Below are 23721 nucleotides of genomic sequence, written 5' to 3' on the forward strand. Positions count from 1 at the left end.
AATCGCGTACAATCTCGCTCGTTCTCGCGCGGAAAGGGGGGGGTGATAAGTTCAGGCAGAGGGAAAGCAATATTGCAGGTAAGTGGTGTAATCCCACTAATGACTAATAATAAAAGAACCGTAGTAAACCAGAATTCCGCAAAAGGTGAGGTAAGTTTTGCAGTAGGAGAACAATTTGAATAATGAAATCAGATATTTTGATCGGAAGAAAAGTTTAATTTTTATTTGATAAAACTAAGTAGGCCTAGGCCCTAAAAAATGATTTATGATTTTGTTTTGACTTTTTGAGTTGGTAATGGTATAATTAACTATATAAATGGAATGTAGGTTTTTTTGAGGTACTTTTTATTTTTTTAGTTTTAGCATTGGTTGAGTGACTGGCTCAGCTCAGGGCTCAGTCAGTGGCTGGCTGTGGCGTGGAGCAGGTCAGTGGCTACTCCTACAGTCCCAGAACTATGCGGTTTTGTTCAGCTATCGTCTTGTCTGGAGACAATAGCGGAACAAAACCGCAGGCATAGTTCTAACGGATAACTTTCCGTATGGCGCCACCACTTTTTCACTCATTTTTACAAAAAGGGATATGTCAATCAGGTAAATTAGATACTATATTATTTTATTTCGAATGAAAAAGTGGTGGCGCCATACGGAAACTTTTCCGTTCTAACTACTAGTACTACTGAGTACTACCTATTTGTCAGTCTCAGTGGCAGTATGTCTGGTCTGGGGCAATTTAACAATCCACTGCCATGATTGCACTGGGGTTCTCAACCTTGGAGAAAGGAAATACATGGAGTTCGAACAAGCCTACATCAAAAGGACAAGGTTGGCTGCCGCGGTCGTCCACTGGCATTCTCGAAATTCCAATAAGGGCAGTTCAGTGAGCCCGCCCACAAGAATGTACTCCTCGAAATATTTCGGCTCTATCCGCCATCGTCTCCCGTAACCTCACAATAACGATGATGGTTCAATCATGGATCAATGAATTTTGTAATCGCAAATCGCTCTTTTTTTTTCTTTTCTTCTCGCCCATATTAGGCTCTATGTGTCGTTTTATATCTCATTGTCCGAGGGGATGACAGAAAATCAACTTCGCAATCTCAAAAAAAAAAAAAAAAATAAATTCTTTATTTAGTCCCCAACTACTCCGTTTTACCATTGCACTACAAATGTGCGTGTTTTTTTTCCCACGACAAACGTGGAGAATTATCTGCTCACGTTCGTCCTGGAAAGAAAACATACCCAATCCGCGCCTCGTGTACAAAGTATATGGACACGCGTCTGGCAACTACGTGTCGTTATTGTCGTGAGAGAATTAACCCTGTGAGGTTACGGGAGACGATAGGGGACAAAACCGAAATAGTACTAGGAGTAGGTATTGTCTGAGACGGATGATGTATTGTCCCGTTAATCGTGCGTGCACAGTAAGCTTTTTGCCTGGGTTTTCTTTTCAAAGTGTATTTTTCAAAACGTCTATAACATTTGTTTTGTTATTACTTAGAAACTCAATGGCCGAATTCAACGTACAGCAAACACCCTTGGACTTCAATCACTCTCAGTCGCAACAGCCGCGATTCCAGCAGAGTGGAGGACAGCAAAACTTCCAATCTTTCCAGCCCTATCTGTTAACTCAAAACTACTCTCAGCAATCGTACAGACAACCTCGTGGTGGGGGAAGACCATTCTACAGGAGGGGTCGCGGACATCTGGCTCCGAACTTTAATCAAGGTTTCGCTGAGAGCTACCAAAACCAGCCGCTACAATCCCTTCAGCAGGACTTCAGTCAGTCAAATCAGCAGTTCGGTAACTATGGGGGCTATGGTCAGGTGCCGGAACAGGACTTCTTCTTGCAAGGTCAACCCCAAAGGGTGAGAGGTCGTGGGTTTAGGTCACACTCACAGCGTGGACCTTTCAGAGGTCAGTCGCATCAGCCGTTTTTTCGTGGTGCTGCATCGTCGTTTGGGAATGAACGCAATCAGGACGTTGGAGCTGTGTCTTCCAATAACAATAGAGGGCGCTCTGGGGATGGACGGTTTGAATCTGGACGGGGAAATGCGAACAAAATTCCTCCGAAGAAGAACAGGTACTTTGGTTGTTCTTTGTTTTTCAATAGGCCTAATGTGAAAGTAAAATATTCATAATTCAAAACAGTACTGTGTTAAGTTAAATTATCTTTTGGATTGGGACCTTGGAGAGGGTACCACAGCAAAACAAAGGCCAGAGTTATTTTTATGTCTATTTTCGTTGTACTCTTTTGGTCCACCTAATAAGTCAATTAAAAATTATCTTCCAAACAGGAATGACTCCTCGAAAACCAAGAACCGCTCCCAGTATCAGGGGAGTAAAGACACCCAGACTGGGTCGATGATCGAGCAGCTGACAGAGGGGACGTACGAGTGCACAGTGTGTTGTGAGACGGTCAGGTGTGATTCCCCCATCTGGAGTTGTCAGGAATGCTACAATGTGTTCCATATGAGGTGCATTAAGAAGTGGGCGAAGTCACCTGCTGCGGCCGCTGAAGGCAAGGAATTTATCTTTAGAGTAGTTTAGTTTATTACCTTTATTGGGCAAACATAAAAATATAACTTAGTGCAAAAGGGGAGACCCAGGACAGGCAGGCAAGCCCGCTACATGGGGACCCTTGATCACACATCAGAAAAGAACCAAGAAACAAAGACAATCAGTAAAAACGTGGAAGTGGAAGTTCCTAGGATTCTGGTTCTTTTGATGGACTGGGAAAAAAACTTCACCATAACCAGCGTACAAAATGGGCCTCTGATCTAACCCTCTCATAAAATGGAACCATGCCAGCCATCTATTTATTACATCAGGCCGTGCCAACCCCCGCCTCTCCCCCCCCCCCCCAGTCGGCCCGACATCTGCACCACAGGGTTGACTGTAACCAGAGACACGTACCTCTTGGCAGCTCAATTTTATATGTTTCTCTTTTGATCTATTTGTTAATCAGGAACTGATGGGTGGCAGTGCCCAATGTGTCGTAACATAAGCCTTCCAATTCCCTACACCTACAAATGCTTCTGCACCAAGATGCGCGATCCGCCGTACCACCCTGGCGAGATGCCGCACAGCTGCGGCGAGGTCTGCCGACGTAAACGCTCCAAGACTAACTGCGTCCACCCCTGCAACATTCTATGCCATCCAGGCCCGTGCCCGCCGTGTCCGGCCAGCATCAAGCAGACTTGTCTATGTGGGGGGACGACGCAGACGATTCGCTGCGGAACGTCTCAGGTGGTGCGCTGCGAGAGAGAGTGCGGCAAGACGCTGAACTGCGGGATTCATGAGTGTGAGGCGGTGTGTCATTCAGGGAAATGCGAACCTTGCCAGGTGGAACTTCAACAAGGTAAACATTTTTACTCAAATTTTAGATCATATTCCTCTCCAGGGAACTCAGGACAAGGGAATATAAATGCCAAGCTGGCAACAGCTCTTACAAACATTTGGTTTAAGGTTGATGATTATGAATTGCATAAGTCAAGAGATTGTGATTCAGTAACTAGTCGACAATACTTATAAATCTAAATATTATAGTCATTTCGAAATCAGCAGTTAGCTAATAGGGTTCGAACCCACAACCTTGTGATTGCAAGTCCTGCAGATTTAAAACTTGACCACTTTGACAATAGCCAAAAAGTTTCAGTTTTAGATGTAGGAGCAAAACCCCCAGAGAATTGTTCCAGGGAAAACCCAAGCAACCAGAACTGAAAACCCTATCAATGTAGTCCCCCCAGCGTGATTCAAACCAGCGGCCTAGAGGTGGAAGGGGACGAAAGCCAAGCTGACCACCTGTTGATCTTTATTAAACCTAACAATCTTTCCATTTATCATAGAGTGCTATTGTGGTAAGGACAACAAACTTGTGCTGTGTGGATTGGACGAGTCTGGTAACCCACTCCAAGAAGGACCTGAACAATACTCATGCCATGCTCTTTGTGAAAGGTAAAGAACCAGACTACTTTTCAAACCAAACTTCTACATAACCTTCAAACGAAACAAGTTTCCATTTTTCCATTTTCTGCCTTAACCGCCAGTTCAGAACCAAAACTATTCAAAAGAGTTTTTCACATGGTGTTACCACAAACCTCACATTAGTTATACTTCCACCATGTAAAGTTTGAAATCCTACTTATTTATTGCCTCGTCATCATTTCTCCTAAAGACGAGCAGAGTATATCTTTTTCAGAGCCAACACCCCCGCAAAAGAGATTTTCAAAAGGTTTTTACCCACAAGTGTACTGTTTATTTCTTCCTCTTTATTTATCATTTAGAACTCTGGCCTGTGGCAACCATACCTGCACCAGACCATGTCACCCAGGACCCTGTTACCCTTGCTCTCTGACCCCCGATACAGTGACCCACTGTCCTTGCGGCCAGACCAAGCTGTCGGAACTAACAAAGGAAGGTCAGACACGAGAGTCTTGCCTGGACCCGATTCCAACATGCGAGAACACCTGCAGCAAGCCACTTATGTGTGGTGGAGAGGGTAAGCAACAGTGTTGTAACCAAAGCATTTTTCCTCAAGTCACGTCAAGTTGCAAGTCACATATCCCAAAATAAGTCCACTATCATTAGGTTTTAAAAAACTTATGTAAAATCAAATCTCTTTGTTGACGACCTTTGAGTTACATTGAGTTACTGCTTGTTTAATTCTTTTGTTTCTCTCTCTAAAGACATCCACACCTGTAAGAAGACTTGCCATGAAGGAGCTTGTAAAGAGTGCTCCCTAACGTCCACCATACGCTGCCGATGCGGCCACCGCATGATCGACGTCTCCTGCCGAGATCTCGTCGAAGCATTGGACGTAGCCACGGGTGAGGTGTCTATGGCATGTGACAGGAAGTGCACCAAGAAGAAGGATTGTGGGAAGCATAAGTGTAACACCAAGTGCTGCATGGTATGATTTATCTTAGGACTTAAGTAAGCCTGGCCTGATGCTTAGAATGAACAGTACAGTGGTTGGCATAGTGGTATCTTTCCTTGACTTCCACTTCTAGGACCCCGGTTCGAATCACGCCGGGCACTGTCTGGATTGGGTTTTTCAGTCCCTACCTAACTGCTTGGATTTTCCCCATGGAATATTTCTCTGGGGTTTTCCTACCACATAAGACTTTCTTCCTAGTTCAGTGATTAAGTTAACGTTTCTGAATGTCCTTGGCTTCACAGCCAGAAAAAATTTAATGAAATGAAATTAAATGAATCTCAAATTTGAAGTACAACTCATCAAAGAGGATATTAATAGCCATGTCCCCCATACAAAATATCTTGATTACTGATTTTCGAAAGGGTTCAGACTATTTTGTCCATTCACCCAATCAAACTTTCCAAATACAGAAAAATCTTGCTTAAAAGCAATCTTGTTTTCAACAATTCCAGGACAAGAACCACCACTGCGGTCAGATCTGCGGACGAATGCTTAACTGCGGACTACACAGATGTGAAGAGATGTGCCACCCCGGTAACTGTGTACGTTGCCTCAATGCAAGTGAGTTTAAAGGCATTGTATATATTTAGCTTTAGGAACAGTTCATTTGTTTTAATCCTAAAAAGATGTAGTTGTATACAATAAGATATCGCCAAAACTCCGGAGCTAACATGTCCATGCAGGAAGATTAATTCCATAGAAATACACGGTCCAAATCATATATTCAAATTTTGGGCATACAAAATTATATATTTGTTCCATAACCGTGCAGCACTTTGAGGTAAAATGCATTATACCATCCAAAGTTGCTCTACTTCTTACCCTTTAAGGTACCATAGAATGCCACAAACTACCACACCTTGTAGACTAGCATTAGGTTTGTACTGCAGGTGTTACTTGCAAACCCAATGGCTTGTGTACTAAAGACTTTCGTTTTCAAATTTTCCTGCGCCATTTTGGAGCAAGGGCCAGTTGGTCAGGAGAGTACGCCAATTGACAACGATCAATTTATTTTCAATGTTTGCAGGTTTTGATGAGCACACCTGCCACTGCGGGGCAACCGTTATGATGCCCCCGATTCAGTGTGGCACCAGGCCCCCAGACTGCCCCCAACTGTGCGCCCGTCGGCATGACTGCAATCACACTGTGCGTCACAACTGTCACTACGAGACGTCGTGCCCACCGTGTGCTGAACTCTCGTCTAAAATGTGCATGGGGAACCATGAGGTGAGGATTAGCGCCATTTAAAATGTTTTTTTATTAAAACTGTAATTTTGATTTTGATTCAGGAACCAGATAAAAACAGCACAAAGATGAAAAATGGCCCATAGCAAAAGCTAGAATCAAGTTGTATAGAAGATCAACAAAAAAAGGATCAATAGAATAAGTCTATGAAACAGTGAAAAACAAGGGAAGTGAAGCCTGCGGTCATGGAGTCCTGAGATTAGGCTAACAGCCCTATTTTCTGACTAGCGTTCTGTTCACCCGAACTCTACTCTGTTGGTCTTGGCCCCAAAGGCTGTCAATTCCCAGGTCACAATCTCCTAGTCAGACAAGACACTACACCATAACCACCAAAAGAAACAATGACCTAAAATAGAAGTAGCAAGTTAAGACATTTGATCCAAGAAGAAGCTGTGCACTTTTATCTTGAAGACAAACACATCTAATGAGGCAGGGAAAGCATATGTGGGAGGGAGTATGATCTAGTGTACGCTAAGTGTAATGATGATCTTTTTACTTTTTACAAATAGAAACGTTACAACATCCCATGCCACATCAAGGACATCTCATGCGGCCATCCATGTGAGAAGAAACTGCCGTGCCAGATGCACAACTGTAAGAAGATTTGTCATAAGGTACAAGAACTCAAGACAACCCCCTAAACTCCCCACTTCTTAGGAAATGTCCTTAAGTGTCTAGGCCGAGCCGTTAAGAGCACTGAATTCAAACTCTAGTGTTTCTGATCAGCAGAGTGTGGGTTTGAATCCCCAGCCGTGACACTTGTGTCCTTAAGCAAGGCACTTAACCATTGCTTCGTCCTTCGGATGGGATGTAAAGCCATGTAATAGTGCACTTATCGAAAAAAGAAGGGGTTTGCCCCGGTGTTCCTGGCTGTGGCTGTTGTATGCGCCGTAGCACCTTGTAAACTATTATTATTGTTGGACCGAGTCACAAAAAGCTTTCAAAATGTCCTTAAAGGGGAAAGTATATGTTTAGTAATCACTCTTAAAATTAATGGCAATAAACCTTTAGTTTGAAGCCTACAGCAGCTTTTGAAAGCATTTTTAGAAAGATTTCACTTTAAAGTAATCTGGGTTATAAATGTACAAAGTTATACATTTTATGCCCCAAAAGTTGAATCTGAGAAGTGTGCTGCGGTAAACATACATTTATATAGGATTAAAACAATCGAACGGTTACAAAAACTAAATGTATACTTTGCCTTTCAAGAATGGTTTGTAATAACGTTTTACTGTAATCCTATTTTGTTGTGTTTCCCACAGGGTACCTGTGAAGCCTGCAAACACCCATGCCTTGCCCCTCGTCCAGAGTGTGGCCACCCCTGTGCCGCCCCGTGCCATGTGGGCAACCCCTGCCCACCCACCCAGTGTAAGGCTAAGTTCTCAATCCACTGTGCCTGCGGGAATCGCTCCGAGGCCACTCAGTGTCTACAAGGAGGTGATGATGCTCAGCTCAACGAGGCCTTCCAGAGGTAAAGATTAGAGACTCAATCAAAATCCAGCAAAAGAAAAATGAATCAAAGATATCATGGGTATAATATAAAGCCCCTTTGAATTTTTAGGGACATTTAAAACAGTGACAGAACCACCATGTACATGTACATGTATAGGCCAGATTGAATAACCCCCTTTTTGCTATGAAAGTCGCCATCTTGTAGGGCAAACCGTATGTGTATCTAAACGCGTACATCATTGAAGCACGCAACACACAGCAATCCCGGTTTGATTTCTACTGAACATGCACGCACACACGCACGCAGACGCGCACAGACGCCATGTTGTAGAGCAGATATTTGAAGGGTAACGTCATATTCAATACGGTCTGGAGGAGTTACTTTGTGATGTACTTTGTAAGAGTCAGGAAAGACCCTCATAATTAATTCTACAGAAAACATCAATGGAATAAGCTGTTGCACATTGCTTATCAACCAAAGAGACCTAGGGTATAAAAGCAAAGTCTCACATTTCAACTTGAGAAAGACTCTGGTAGGGTCAAAACGTGAGGCCGTTAAACAAGTTGTGAATAATTCATTCTCTGAAATTGATCGCACTGTAAGCTTCTTTGTCATGTTGAGTTGTTACATACTATTTTCAGTTTCCGTAGTATTTGTAATTGTGATTTTTTATTTTGCTTCAGATTGGCCACACATACTCTAGCCGGGCAGGGAAGTCAGTCTGGTGGAGACGTTGATATAAGTCAGATGATGGCTTTGAGGAATAGCAAGAAACAAAGACAGTGAGTTATGCTTTTGTTTAACAACCTCCTATACGCTGGTCAGACTGCCACAAAGTACCACACCATGTGTCATGGCCGAGCGGTTAAGAGCGCCGGATTCAAGCTCTGGTGTTTGATCAGCAGAGTGTGGGTTCGAATCTTGGTCGTGACACATCTGTAAAGTTGGGGAGGTAGTGCTTTCTGCTCTACCGGCGAGGCTTCGGACTGATGATACCCAAGCCTAAATCCGTATGGACTGTAAAAGGGGTAACCCTGTTTCAGCCCTAGGAGTAGGTGGCAACGGCCTGTGGCAATAACAATTGTAGCCCACATCTTGAAGTGGCCTTCAGGCCTTGTGTGTCTGGCGACTTGCATATAAAAAATATTTAAAAAATAAAAACATCCAGGCTAGCATTGGGTTTCTTCTATTTGTACAGCTGGTCTTTTGTGGAAACCCTATTACTTGTGTACTATGGACTTGGTCTCCAAAATCTCCTGTGAATGTTTGTGGCACAGGCCAGTTGGGCAGGAGAATATGCAATTAGTAGTAAGGTTCAATCAATGTACCCAAAGATGAGGGCATTGCATTCCAAAGTCTATGAGAAACTTTGAATGGGGCCAACGCCAGGGCAACATAAGCCTAGGCAAAGACCAGGGCAACAGAGGGCGTGGCATGGTGTCTGTGTCTAACATTTTCTTTCACTCGGAATATTGAAATCGTTTGCTTTTTGGACATTTTATTTTGTAGGTTGGAATGTGATCAGCAGTGTTCCATTCTCGCCAGAAACAGGTAAGCAACTTTTGTCCCCTTTAAATTTTCGTTCAAGCTCATTTTTGCCTTTTTGTACTAAACTCACTACAATCTGTTGGAGACTTTTCTTTTGTTTCTGGTTTAAAATGTACTTCTTGCTCACATCAAAGTATATGACCTTAGTGAATCAGTAACATGTGAACTTGAAATTCACAAAAATCATGGCATTACCGGTAGTCACTAGACATAAAAAAATAAAATTAAAAAAATAGTTAATGGCCTGACGTTTCGACCCTAGCAGAGTCTTTCTCTCGAAAAAAAATACTAATATTATTTGTGTTTTTTTGTTGACAATTACAGGAGACTCGCCTCTGCGTTACAGATCGACCCAGAGAGCTCAAAGTTTACTCCGACCTACAACATGTTCCTGAAAGAGCAAGCCAAGTAATAAGACTGTTTGATTTTTCCTGTCGACCCTAAATTCAAAGCAATTCAACAATTCTATAAATTCGGGCCCTGGGCAATCCCCATGTTCTTACAATAATTGTACTTTGGTCTTCAGCATGCATTACACAACGCAAAGCTATAATTACTATAATCGCTTCTCTCCACCCAGGGGTAAATTGGTACCTTTGAGGGCAGAGTTGGTTATTGTGATTGATAAGCTCAGTCCGCTACATAATCGGCGGCACAGGCTGTATACTCCCAAGGGATCTGAGATGGTTAAAGGAATGATTTAAGGCCCAGTGACCCGGGGTAATAATGTTGAAGCGCCATGAGCGTCACTGCGTGACGGACCTGAGCGCTATATAAGAAGCCACTATTATTATTATTATTATTATTATTATTATTATTATTATTATTATTATTATTATTATTATTATTATTATTATTATTATTATTATTATTATTATTATTATTATTATTATTATTATTATTATTATTATTATTATTATTATTATTATTATTATTATTATTATTATTATTATTATTATTATTATTATTATTATTATTTATTATTATTATTATTATTATTATTATTATTATTATTATTATTATTATTATTATTATTATTATTATTATTATTATTATTATTATTATTATTATTATTATTATTATTATTATTATTATTATTATTATTATTATTAAAGCCTACGCTTTACAAATCCCATAAAGAATGAAGCAATTATGGTCTTAGTATCTTGCTTAAATACTCTAGTGCCAAGACAAAAACCGAACCCAAACTTATGTCAGCATTTTGCACAAAATACTTCGTAAACAATATTCTTTAGAGACAATCAACTTTAACGGATATTCGTTATCTTCCCTAAACAGGAAAGCCCCAGCTTTTGTAGCTGGCATAGAGAAAGAGATTGCAGCTTTGGTAGCCTCTGCTCAAGCTGTAAGTATTTGAAGAGAAAGTTCTGTTCTTTGGACAAAAGATCTGGATAGGATTTTGATCGACCTGAAGTGATGATATCAGTTTTTGTCCTTCAAATTGAATCTGAGAAGCGTTACTGTCACAAATGTTTCTCAGATTACTCTTCCTGCGTGGGCATAATAATAGTAATATCAAAGTCTTATGTAGCGCACGTATATCTTCCAAACAAGGTACTCAAGGCGCTGAGTATATACAAACTCTCAGAAAGATTGCAGTGATGAATTCTGAGACTTTAGCACTTCATAAGGGTTTACAAGGTGCTACGGCGCATACAGCAGCCACAGCCAGGAACACCGGGGCGAACCCCTTCTCTTTTTGACAAGTGCACCGGGTTCTTTTACATGCGTTACACAACACATAGGACCAACGGTTTTATGTCCCATCCTAAGGACGAAGCAATGGTTAAGTGTCTTGCTTAAGGACACAAGTGTCACGGCTCTTGATTTTCAGCGATATCTAAAAATCTTTACAACATGTTTGTATTGAAATTTTCACAGGTTTGTTTTATTGTATAATTATCTACATTAAAACAATCGAATGGTTCCGAAATCCAAAGGTATGCACTCCCGTTTACGAGACTTGAGGATTCCTTTTTTTTTTATCCAAGTCAAAGCAGCCTAGTCGCAGTCGCGTCTTCCCCTCCATGAATCGGGACCAGCGGCGTGTCGTCCATGAGTTATCCGAGATGTACGGATGTGATTCGCAGAGTTACGATCAAGAACCCAAGAGGAACGTCGTCACGACTGCCAGGAAGTAAGTTTATCGATGGGTAATGAGTTAAACCACTCGACTTGCAATCACAAAAGTGTTGGTTAAAATCCCCTCTGAATTTTAACTGAATGATGTAGAATATCATTAAGCCTGTAAGCACAAAACTTCCAAAAGCTTAACAGAATAGTTTACTAGCCAAATTTTCATCAAGTTAACAATGTTGTGACAGGTGCCCCACCCAATTTTTGCTTAGCAAAGAAATTGGTCAAGCAGTATTTCCTGCTTTTTAGACACATAACCATGATTCCTTCATCCTACTTTTTTTTTTTTTTTAAATGTTGTTTCACCTCATCATTTCTTTTGCCCTTCATCTCCAGGAGCACCTGTTTCATTCCAAGTGCAACACTGTCTTCAGTTGTTGGGGATCGCCCAAAAGCCCCGCCTCCGATCCTCCACACTAAGCACCAAGCCCCAAGACATCTCACGTAAGTCTCATTCATCCAATCCCAATTTCAAATGACTAATCTCAATAATGTCTTCAGATCCATGAATCGCGACCAAAGTGGCAAGTTCTGGTGGTCTAGTCATCGAAGTGTGGGTTCGATTCCCAGTAACATAACATTTGTGTCCTGGAGCAAGACACTGAACTGTAATTGCTTCTGTTCAACCAGGGGTAAATGGGTAATGCGAGGGCAGAGATGCCTATTATTGTGATTGATTTAGCTTGGTAGGCTACATATTTGGCAGCACAGGCTGTATTGACTTGCACGCACGTCACATGCGGCGACTGTGCCACACTCACCATGTTGTTTAGGTCTAAATGCTGCTGCGCACTTCACTGAATAACACAAAGAGAGACATTGCCCCCAGTATGGCTATCTAAGATTATTCTGATGATGACGTCAGGTGAATTGGGTCAATACTCCCAAGTGAGCCGAGATGGTTTAAGAAATAAAATAAATGGCCCAGTGATCGGGGTAATAATGTTGAGGTGCCATGAGCATCACTGAGTGACAGATTTGAGCGCTATATAACAAGCCACTATTATTGTTATTATAGTAGTGTCGTGGCTGAGCGGTTAAGAGCACCAAATTCAAACTCTGGTGTTTCTGTTCAGCAGAGTGTGGGTTCGAATCCCCAGCCGTGACACTTGTGTCCTTAAGCAAGACACTTATTACCATTGCTTCATCCTTCGGATGGGACGTAAAGCTGTTGATCCCATGTGTTGTGTAACGCATGTAAAAGAACCCAGTGCACTTATCGAAAAGAGAATGGGTTCACCCCGGTGTTCCTTCGATATTATTATTATTATTATGTTTCATTACACAAAATTCTGCTCAACATGACTCCATGGGTTAAGAAACCCTCCATGACAACATACCTCCGAAGATAAGGATCCCAAGTCGGACCTTTTTGTACAAGAAACTGGTATTATTTTTTCTTCTGTTTGCTTTCCAGGACATTGTCAAAGATGCAACGCCCAGAAAGCCCGACCGGCCCAACCAGTCCTCCACCTCAGGCTAATGTCTCTCAGATGGACGACTTTGAAGTCCCTGACTCATGGGAAGTCAGATGAAAGATTGGACGAAAGACTGCTTCATAACGCCTACCGTGATGCAAACCATACAGAAGATTATACAGGGAGTTGAATAAAATTCAATTAAAGGAACATTACAGAATTAGTTTTTGCTAGCAAAAAAGTTGCTGGCAGTGTAAGCACTTTATGTAATCCACCATATACAGTACATAAACTGACAAACCTGTAGAAGTTTGAGATCGATCGGCCATCTGGGTCATGAGAGAATATTGAAAAACCAATTACAAATTTTGCGTTGCATCGATGCCAAAACAAAAATGAATAAAACGCTCACTGAGCGATAAACTTTGAGATTATTTATTTCTCATCAAATATGACATTTCAGACAGAAATATTTCAAGGGATGTTTTCTACTATCATCATCATTAGACCGTGTAAGTTTTATGTAAATCTGTGATCTTTACGATTTGTGTTTCGTACCAATTCTGTACAACGATAATGGAATTAAAAAATTTGATTATTATTTTTTTTTTACAGCATATTCAAATGACAATATTTCAACTTCACTCATACTAATTGTTTGCCATCTAATGTGTATTGATTTTATTCCATTTGTGTTTTTTTTTTCATTTTTAAGTGGTTAGGGTTCGAGTTAATCCCATATGTGGAAGAGGATAGGGTTAAAAAAAAAAAAAAACTATGAGAAGACCCTGCCACATCCACTCGGCCAAGTTTTCAATCAGTTAGGTGATAACACATGTACAATGTAATAACACATGTAACATTGAAAACTAAGAAAAGTCACCAAAAAATGTCTCTAATTGTTACACCTTATGACCAGACCAGGCATTTCCTGCTCAAACTAAAAACTGCTTTCAAATACAGCCTAATAAGGTCATGAATGCAACTATTTCTCTCGCATTCGATTTGCAAGGAATCAAATCAACATCAAGGTCAAATGTTTCAGCTGCCCCCCCCCTTTCTTTTAATTGTCATCCATTTCACTATTTCACAGAAGTTCCTGATTTTAGCTTGGGGCTTTACATGTAATTCAGTGTAGTTGATTATGTCAAGGCCGAAAAGACAAGTTATATGAAACAAATGAGAAAGACATTTAACTTTTGGTTATTATTTAGTTTTTTTGTTGGTAGAAGGGTTTTTTGTTACTTGTTTATTCTCACATACTTTGTGAGTTTGAAAAATTTTCATTTTCTAGACTATCTACTGTCCAGTGATTCAGTCATGTACTTTGACGAAACTATTTGACATTTTAAAGGGTCTGTATAATAATAATAATGGCTTCTTATATCGCGCTCAGGTCCGTCACGCAGTGCAAACATGTCGCTCCAACATTATTACCCCTGGTCACTGGGTCTTAAATCATTCCTTGAACCATCTCAGCTCCCTGGGGAGTATACAGCCTTGTGCAACAAATGCGCTACTTGGCTAAATCAATCACAAGAACCATCTCTGCCCTCGCAGGTACCCATTTACCCGTGGGTGGAGAGAAGCAATTATAGTGAAGTGTCTTGCTCAGGGACACAAGTGTCACGACTGGGATTCAAACCCACACTCTGCTCATACCTTCGGTAATGACTCTGAAAATTAATGCCAATCTTACTTGGTTAAGAAGTACAGCAGCCTTGGATAGTACATGTATAATGCACTTTGTGAAACTTTTCACTTCAAAGTACTGCGGTTATGGAAAAACATATCACTTTTTAATGCCCCAAAATTTGAATCTGAGTAGCGTTACTGACAGTATTCTCAGATTCGGTATTCCAATTAGAGTATTTTTCCTGCACGATAACCGCTCCAGATTTTCGACAATAACTAAAAAAGGCTACCACCTTTTGAAATGATATTTTCACAGGTTAGTTTTATGGCATGTACAATTCTATATAGGATTCACACAAACAATGGGTTCCAATTACATACAACATACATACAATCCCTTTAAAGAAAAATAGTAGTCAGTATAGAGCGCCCTCTAGAGTTCATAAATAATGCAAACAATTGTTTTCTGTTCATGTTATTTCCAAAGTATGTTGACAAAGAATATAGTCAAAAAGTGTTGGTAAAACGTTATAATATGCAAGGATTATTTTAGTCCGAAAAAACAGATGTTATAAAAAAGTTATTCAGAGCTAATGTAGAACTTCTGAATATTTTGTTTACTTCCATTCAAGCGACAGAACCTTCTGTAAGGTCCATAGTTATTTTTCTTCTTAATTTGAGACACAAGAAATTTTGTCAAGGGTTACAAAATAAAATAAAGCTCCAGTGAAAGTTGATTTTGTTTCCATTTTTAATATCAGCCCTCGTTTCTGAAGCACATATTTAAACAACATATACAGTGTATAATCACGCCTTATTATTTAATTATTTGAACAATTGACATTTGAGTGGGGCCCAATTTCACAGAACTACTTTTAACCCTTTGGTGCACGGAATAACAAAAAATTAATTAATGCTCAACCGAGTTCTTCACAAAATTGTTCAATAACACCCCGTGTTGAACATCACATGAAAGCTCATCAATCGCCTAATGAAGGCGCTATATATGGGTGTTGTACTTTTTACATTATGACCGTTTATCAAAGTCCAATTTGTGCACCAAAGGGTTTTAAAGGCACAACAATTAGCAAAACAAAACAAAAGTATATGCTTAGCAGAATAAGATAACCAGCCAAACTATCATGTCATATGTACAATTTGCGACTGGTACCCTGCTCATTTCTGCAAAGCCAAGAATTGTTAAGCAATATTTTCTGCTTAAAAGCAGCTCTATGAAATTTTGCCCAGTTCAAATCTACTCATAAGGGCCACTCACAATGTACCCTCAATCTGTCATGTTCCCCGTGTACCATCATGACAACTGTACAAATCGGTATAAAGGGGCCAGACTGTTTTAGCATCCAACCTCATTATGGGTACATGGTTTGGTATAGACCTTTCTTTTGCATCGTCACTGGTTGGCAAAAGTGTAGAAGAGTATGCAGAGCCACCAGCGCAAAACAAGTGTTCACATGCAATGAAGACTACTAGTTCTCATTATAACCATAAAGGAACCAGACTATGTTGATCTTTCTAGCATTGCTTTACAGTGGCCCTACTTGTGATCAAGTCCTGTACCAAAAGGGATCGTTTTCCGAGTCATTGACAAGCCAGAGCCTAAGCCGCAGCTGTGTCCACCACCATCCTAAATCAATTGGGCCAGATGTTTGTGTGACACACAAATCTCTTCTCCAGTAATTCGTGTTGCGATACCAGCAACTAAAACAAAATTAACGTTGCCAGTCACAGCTACACCTCTCAATGTAAGCTGCTATAAAAGATATCCCCACCCTCTCGACATACATATACAAATAAAAAGTCATTCTTACGTGCTTCAGGATTTCTTTGTCTTGAGTTGCCAAGTCTGAGAGTTACTACACTGTACAGATGAATCCTGTTCTTCTCTAACAAAGGTTTCTGTAATTACTATTTTCATAACAATGTAGTCAAAAATATTTTCACGTTATCTTCCCCTTGTGTTGGTAGCAATGTACGATATTCAGAAGGAAAAAAAAACAGAAAAGGTGGAGCGAGTTTGGAAGAAATTGACAGTACATGTATTTACAATTAACAATAAAAAGCTTGTTTCCAATAATACATGGTATTTATACGAGTTATGTACACAGCAAAAAGCAAAATGAAAAACACAAATCATAAAATTAAGATTTTCAGTCAATACTCAATACTCGTTTAAAAAAAATAAACCCAAAAAATTCTCAAAATAAAAAAATTCTTAAAAAGAGGCTTTTCTTTTAAAAGCAACAAAATTTTAAATTCAAGTGTTTTGCCCGTTTGGTTTACAGACGGAATGCAGGAGTTTGACTTTTTTCTCACAAGATGAATATTTCCGTCTAGTTGTCAACCACATGACAATGTCGTAGCATTAATACTTTGTGACAGGCACCACACTACTTGAGAATCGTGCCTCACTCTGGTTCCCATACACATGTGTGTTGAGAAAAACAAAATGGTCGCCATCATCTAGCAGTGTATGAATATTCTGCGAGTTTGTAAAAACAACATGCCACAACCTCCAGCAATGTTTGTTAACCTCCAGCAATTTATTCCAAAGAGCAATCAGAATTTCAAAAAAGTATGGTACAGACCGATTCAGAAATTGTAAATATTCACAAGGTCAAAGGTCACAAAAGAAAAATTGGTAAGTAACATATGTACCAGATTTACCTTGATCATTTTTTCCCTTTTTTTTATTCATTAAGTAATTTGTACACAACCTTTTTGACTTTAAAAAAAATAAAGTCAAACATTTACTAAGGTTTTCAACTCCAATACTTCCAAGGAAAGTCAACTTTACAATAATTTACTTTTAAAATAGAATGGTCAATATTCAACAGCAGAACCGAACAGTTTGGATTCCACAAAACTTTACAGCACAAGAAAATGCCAGACAGGTAAATCTTACTTAGCAGATTACAGGATACCAGCCAAAACGCATTGATCCTCACTGGTTCCCTTTTTCGCTTTAGCGGAACAACTTAAACAGCCATATTTTTGCACAACAGTGTTTATGACTCACTTAAATTTTTACCACTATCTTTTTTTCTTCTTCATTTTTTTAAGTTTGAGGTCAGGCACTGGAATCAGGACGACTTTGAAATTACTGTTAAAAACACAACGGACATTGACACTACTGCAACTGGTGACTTGACTGGCAGGGCTGAAGATTACAATTACTATTGGGACAATGGTTTCACAATTCACGACAAGGTTTTGCCGAAATTCAGCAACTTTGACTGTGACTGTGGGCGTGGCAAAGTATGGACTTGTGCGTAGTTGAACATTTTGCTTCCTTCACAAGTTCCATTACGTAACTAAAAACTCTGAAGTGCCAGAGTAGCTCAAAGAGTTACACAAATGCGGAAAGGTTCCACTAGCCGACTCCCCAGTAGGCCCATAAGTTTGATTGTCAGGGAGAGGGTTTTGGGAAACCTCAGAACCCAGCACAGGCTTTCAGCGATCTTGTCTGCTCCACAGAACACAAATTGCTCCACTGTATCAGAGTGAGATTAAGGTACGGCTGTACGTCTGTACAATTTTGGGCACAAAGAGTGCAAATATTTTTCAAGCCCTCAAAAAAATACCTACCCAGTTCCTTTTTTTTGTTTTGGTGACCCCAGGAGTAATAGATTTCTATAAGCTTCTGGGATAGTTTCCTTAGCACTGGAGAAGTACATCAAAAAAGCAGAACTTCTTTACATCCAAAGAAAATAACAGCCTGTTTTTCACCAGGCAGACACACACAAAATCTGAATTCAGATAGAACTCTGAAGAATCAAATCCCTGATACAAGCTTTCACAATCAAGTCACATAAGTCGTGATCGAGCAGCAGCCACATGCAACTCCACACAAATTGTCTCGGACTTTTCCAGAGCCCATTTTCATAAACCTACATGTACTAAAACAGAAAAAAGTAGATAACCGCCAACTTGCTTACCAGAATAAGGTTACAAGCCAGACTACCATGCCACCTGTACAATTTGTGACTGGTATCCTGCTTAGCAGAAAATGGTTAAGCAATATTTGACTGGGTATGGGTGCTGGTGCGACAGGAGCGTAGCCACTGTACATAAATAAATCAAGACGGCAACAGCACCCATCAAAACACCAATATCTTGATAAAAATCTATAAATTCATCTTGTAAAACTGTTTTCTTTATTTATTTTCAAAGCCAGGAGGAAGATTTTTAAACGCACCAAGGCAAAGAACTGTAGCAAAGAGGCATTTGCCTCCATGCACATCAAGTCCAATGCATTTTAATTTTCCAAATAGCATCCCCAAGAAAATATCACATCCCACAGGCCGTAACGCCTCATCTAACCATCTTGTCCTCAATATCTAGCGAGTTGACCAACCATTTGAAACCAGTCGACTGTACGAGTTGTGTATGAAAGCACAGCTGTGCACAGAACTGTGTGTGTATTGTGTACCGAGTAGATGAAACTCCCCACAAGACCACAAACTACAGGCCAGCGTAGTTAATCTATCAGTCAAAACCACACAGAGCGGTTTTAAACGTTCAGACGGTAGGAGGGACCGACCGATGAGTGGTCACTTGATCTCACAATAAAATTAAATCTCTAAAAAATCAGTCTCTATGTTCATCAAGTCCAATGCATTTAAATTTTTCCAAATGGCATCCTGAATTTTTTTTTGCATTCTGCTAGCCGGCGACGCCTCAAGCCATCCTACTATTGTCCGATTCATTATTTAGCAAGTAGACCAACCATTTGAAACTAGTTGACTGTGCGGGTTGTGTATATCAGCACAACTGTGCACAGAACTGTATGTGTATTGTGTACAGAGTAGATGAAACTCCCAACAAGACCACAAACTACAGGCCAGCGTAGTTAATCTATCAGTCAAAACCACACAGAACGGTTTTGAACGTTCAGACGGTAGGAGGGACCGACTGAAGGTAGGACTAGGGGGCACCAACCAATGGGTGGTCACCCTATCCGTGAATAAAATAAAATCTCTAAAAATCAAAGTAAAAATTTAAGAACCGGCGCTAGGGATTTTAATCCGATTTGTGGCAGTAGAGTTCTTTGAGGGATTTCAACTCCTCAATAAGAGTCTTATTTTGGTTCTCTAACACGGCCACTCGGTTCTCAAGACACTTGATGTACTCCTTCTTCTTCCGTCGGCATTCCTTCGCCGCCTCCCTACAAGATTGAAACAAAAAGGAATACTTGAATTATTGTTTGTAAGTGATGTCCTGTGCAGATTAAAGTATGTTTCGAAGTAAGTTTATCTTACAAAATACACCGTTAGGCCTAAATGATATGACTTAAAGGAAAGCTAAACGCTTGGTACAATGTAATTACTCTTTAAATTAAGGGCAATAAAAACATTTTATATTTTAAAAACAGTTAAGCCTAAAACATTTTGAGAAAGTATACTTGGCGTTTAAACATTAGACTTATTAATTAGTTAGAGGAATGATAATGACGAAAATTCAAACTACGAAACTATATAGGGCAATGTGAGAGCAGTATTAAATTTTGCGGCCTAAAATCTATAAATGATTTAATACACAATCATGAGAGAATTACAATGGCTTAAATATATGGACAGAATTGTTGGCAAATATTAGACATTTGTTCATGAGACCAATGTTTAGTCTTCCAATTCAAAATAGTCAATTGCAAATCACAAATAAATGCACAAGAAACAAGAAGTGTGAATGAAAAAACATTGTTTCATTCTCTAAGTAGTATAGTCTCCCAAAACAGTCAATATAGTTGCAAATCAAAAATGAATACGGGGAAACATCAGTTATAAATGAAAAACAAATTGTCATGAAGTAAGCAATATAGTCATCCAATACACAACAAGAAAATAGAGAATGGATAATCACAAATAAATGCAAAGATACGACAATCATCATGAAAAACAAATTTTATAAGCAATATTCAGTTGTTCAATACAAAACAAGAAAATCAAGAATCGAGAATCACAAATAAATGCAAAGCCACATCAATCAAGCATGAAAAAAAACAATATTTCATTTATAAGCAATATTCAGTCATTCAATACAAAACAGTAAAAAGAGAATAGAAAAATTCACAGACAAATGCAGAGACACAAATATCATGACAAATATTGACCCAAATGGTAAGACAAGCAAAATACACACAGGGTTTCTGATCTACAAAGAAAGAACTGAGCAAAGAGCAATAATTATATGCAGGCATGATATTTTGGACATTAAGATAAAAAAAAGAAAAACACTTTATCCAGTACAAGGGCTGACAATACATGTACAATGTGTAAGCTCCAATAGACTTTTCAGGCCTTACTGATAAAAGTACTAGAGATTTGTCTGAAAGAAACAAATCGAAAAACAGACTGAAGTATACCTGCCTGTATTGACCCACTTCACCTGACGTCATCATCAGAAAAATTTGAATGCACCATACTGGTGGGCAATTTCACTGTGCATTTTTATATATAACTCTATGCTGTGCGTTATGCAGTGAAAATGCGCATTTTAGGCAACGCAGCATTAATACCTGTAAACCTAACTGCCCACCAACATGGTGAGCATGGCACCAGTTGCCGCATATGACGCGCGTGCAAGGGGTCAATACAGTATAATATGTCAATAGGTAATGAATTCCACAGAGCAGGCTTTGTTTAGCGAGAACGAAGAAAGAGCGTAAGAAGTACCTGTTTTTCATTAGCCTAAGCTCCCTCTTCCTACCAGCCTCCTCATGGACATGTAAATGTCCTGATGACTGGAGGTTGGCACTGGCCATCACTACACCCTGGGGCAGACTCGTGGCTGGTCGGATCTGATACGCCTGGATATCACCTATAGGGGGGAACAACAATTGAAAGTGTCAAAATTAGAGGAACAACAATTGAAAGCGGCAAAATTAGAGGAACAACAATAGAAAATGGCAAAATTAGAGGAACAACAGTAGAAAATGGCAAAACTAGGGGAACAACAATTAAAAGTTGCAATATTAAAAGAACAATTAAAAATGGCAAAATTAGGGGAACAATTGAATATGGCAAAATTAGGGGAACAACAATTGAAAATGGCAAAATTAGGGGAACAACAATTAAAAGTTGCAATATTAAAAGAACAATTGATAATGGCAAAATTAGGTTTGATGACCAAATCAACACAGTCAACATACAACAGTGTCACTGGATGGGATAGCACCAACACTATTATCCTATAGGGTCTGTATCTATGGGTGTGTTCCTTAAGCTTCCCCGGGTCGACCCCGCGTCTGCCCCCGGTACGTTCGAATATCTTTGACGTCATTCCAGGGTCTCACCCGAGTCAACCCCAAGTGCCCTGCTTGTGGAACGTCACCACAACGTCACCACGAGAACGGTGAGTTTCGATTAGCTCTTGTCAGGGGCTCACCCGAATGAGCACCGCAGGGTCGACCACGAGAAGCTAATTGAACGCACCTTATATTTCACAGCTAACTCAACCACAGATGGATTTTCAAGATGTATTTCCTACAGTCGTATTAGAAAGCTGGAGCTAAGTTTTTACCTGACGCCGTCGGGACAAAGAACTGCTGCGTCCCATCCTGAGCCTGTATGGACTGGACGATGGTACCGGCCGGAGTCCCTGCGTTGGTCATGGTCAGCGTCTGTAGACCGGGCATGTCAACAGGGTTGGCAATCTGTATGGTGGCACCCCCAGTGGTCATTACTGTAAACAACAACAACAACAACAACAACAACAAATCAGACACATGGTGAACGGAGTCCATCATGACCCAATTTCATAAAGCTGCGAAGCAGAAAATACTGCTTAGCAAAATTTCTTTTACTAAGCAAAATTGAGCGAGCACCAGTTGGATCAATGTGAACCTGATGGAATTTTGGCTGGGAACCAGTCTTTATTAAGCAAGATTTTTCTGTGCTTAGCAAGTTTTGGGGAATGGTTTTACCTGTTGGGAATCCATGTAGTCCCGCTGTCCCAGCTAGGGTGATGGTGTTCTGGCCCTCATCCTCTGATGGCTCCTCCTCGATTCTCGCCACGGCTGGTCCGTCAGTGGATGATAAGTCATTTAGGATCTTTCTGTTGTCAAGAAAAGGGTATAAAGATGGTATATAAAAGGTGCAAGAGTTGAGAAGGAACCTTAATATCTTAAGAAAAAAAATGCTCTGGTGTAAATTCATTCAAAGACTTCCAAGTTGCTAGAAATTAACTTGCTCTTGTTTTCCTCTATCGTCACAGACGCACAAATGTAAACAGGTCGGTGGATTGCAATTTAGCAATTAAATCCAACTGCCAAATTTTTCTGAAAAATACACTTATTGCCAATGATGTAATTTCCCTTTAAAGAAAACTTATACAATATTTCTAAGTTGTTCTAACACTTCTAGCAGTGAAAAAGTTATTACAGTTCTGAAGCTCACAGTGCATTCCTGCAGTATTCAGATTTCTTTTAACAAAAACCGCCCAGAACGAATCATCAAAATAACTTGGATGGACGTGTTTCGCGTCTTTAAGATGTGCTTACCTGTAGGAGGGTCTACGAGAGAGAATATCCTGACGTCTTTTGCGGTCAACCTCTGTGTCGATAACTACTGTCTGCTGTTGTTCCTCACCGTCCTGCACTGGGGTCACCTGAAGAATTAAATTAAAATTTTGCTGTAACTAAAATAACAAACACACATGTACTGCTTCCGTTTTGTTTAAAAAGAAAGATAAACAAGAAGAAAAAAATAGAACAAAAGAAGGAAAACCCCCCCAAAAACATGAAAAAAAAGTGTTTTTTTTTTAATCCGTATTAGAGCAAGGGTCTTAGATTGGTAAGTACGCCACCAATTAATTACCATACAAACTTACTTGGTAAGAAGCATACGGCTGTTGCTGTTTTTAAACTATTTTAAGAAAGAAATCCTTTGGAGTATAAAAATTGAATAATATTGTTCAAGGATGGAGATTTCTCAGATTTCAGAGGGTTGGAGTCGCTCCACAAATGTTGTGGCCAGAGATGCGGTTGCTATCGCTGTGAGCAAGACAGCGTGGCTAAATTTTACATTGTTATGAAAAGACTGACATTTTTCTCAGCAAATATACACTGTATTAAGCTGAAACAAATAGGAATAAAAGACTTCTAGCTAGAAGTCTTTTAATATTTTAGTGAGAAATTACCTCTTTCTCAAAAACTACGTTACTTCAGAGGGAGTTGTTTCCCACAATGTTTTATACTATCAACAGCTCTCCAATGCTCGTTACCAAGTCAGTTTTAAGTTAATATGTGTTTTGAGTAGTTACCAAGCCTAGTAGCTTCCCTTTAAACGTTTTACAATGAACAGCAACACACA

General features: G+C 39.8%; 2 protein-coding genes across 7 annotated transcripts in view; one reads left to right on the forward strand and one right to left on the reverse strand.

Annotated features, from left to right (window-relative positions):
• LOC139948579 (transcriptional repressor NF-X1-like) lies at window positions 1-15846 on the forward strand. Of its 3 annotated transcripts, none has more exons than XM_071946740.1 (18): window positions 1-78; window positions 1499-2080; window positions 2295-2518; window positions 2966-3358; window positions 3846-3954; window positions 4284-4498; window positions 4686-4909; window positions 5389-5497; window positions 5964-6163; window positions 6691-6795; window positions 7444-7652; window positions 8318-8416; window positions 9144-9185; window positions 9507-9590; window positions 10482-10548; window positions 11195-11340; window positions 11676-11783; window positions 12757-15846. In XM_071946740.1, the coding sequence occupies exons 2-18, from the start codon at window positions 1506-1508 to the stop codon at window positions 12872-12874; spliced, it is 3027 nt and encodes a 1008-aa protein (XP_071802841.1). In that variant the 5' UTR covers window positions 1-78; window positions 1499-1505; the 3' UTR covers window positions 12875-15846. The 3 variants fall into 3 exon arrangements, with proteins under 3 accessions (XP_071802841.1, XP_071802843.1, XP_071802842.1); XM_071946742.1 differs by having other exon boundaries at window positions 57-145; XM_071946741.1 differs by lacking the exon at window positions 1-78 and adding an exon at window positions 86-150.
• Window positions 15126-23721, reverse strand: part of LOC139948580 (cAMP-responsive element modulator-like) — an 18345-nt gene continuing 9749 nt past the window's right edge. For all 4 annotated transcript variants that reach the window (XM_071946746.1, XM_071946744.1, XM_071946747.1 and 1 more), the window contains 5 exons: window positions 22911-23017; window positions 22335-22465; window positions 21932-22093; window positions 21085-21229; window positions 15126-19577 (listed from right to left, as the gene is read on the reverse strand). In XM_071946746.1, the coding sequence (XP_071802847.1) occupies window positions 19433-19577; window positions 21085-21229; window positions 21932-22093; window positions 22335-22465; window positions 22911-23017 (690 nt within the window). In that variant the 3' untranslated portion in view covers window positions 15126-19432. The remainder of the gene's footprint in view (window positions 19578-21084; window positions 21230-21931; window positions 22094-22334; window positions 22466-22910; window positions 23018-23721) is intronic.

This window comes from Asterias amurensis, chromosome 16 (genome assembly GCF_032118995.1).
Source record: "Asterias amurensis chromosome 16, ASM3211899v1".
In the NCBI taxonomy this organism is placed as follows: Eukaryota; Metazoa; Echinodermata; class Asteroidea; order Forcipulatida; family Asteriidae; genus Asterias; species Asterias amurensis.

Excerpts from the sequence above, each read along its gene's own strand:
- LOC139948579 (XM_071946740.1), top strand. The coding sequence starts at position 1,506 with ATGGCCGAATTCAACGTACAGCAAACACCCTTGGACTTCAATCACTCT. Across the intron at positions 2,081-2,294 it reads ATTCCTCCGAAGAAGAACAG|GAATGACTCCTCGAAAACCA; the intron begins GTACTTTGGTTG and ends TCTTCCAAACAG. Across the intron at positions 6,164-6,690 it reads TGTGCATGGGGAACCATGAG|AAACGTTACAACATCCCATG; the intron begins GTGAGGATTAGC and ends TTTTACAAATAG.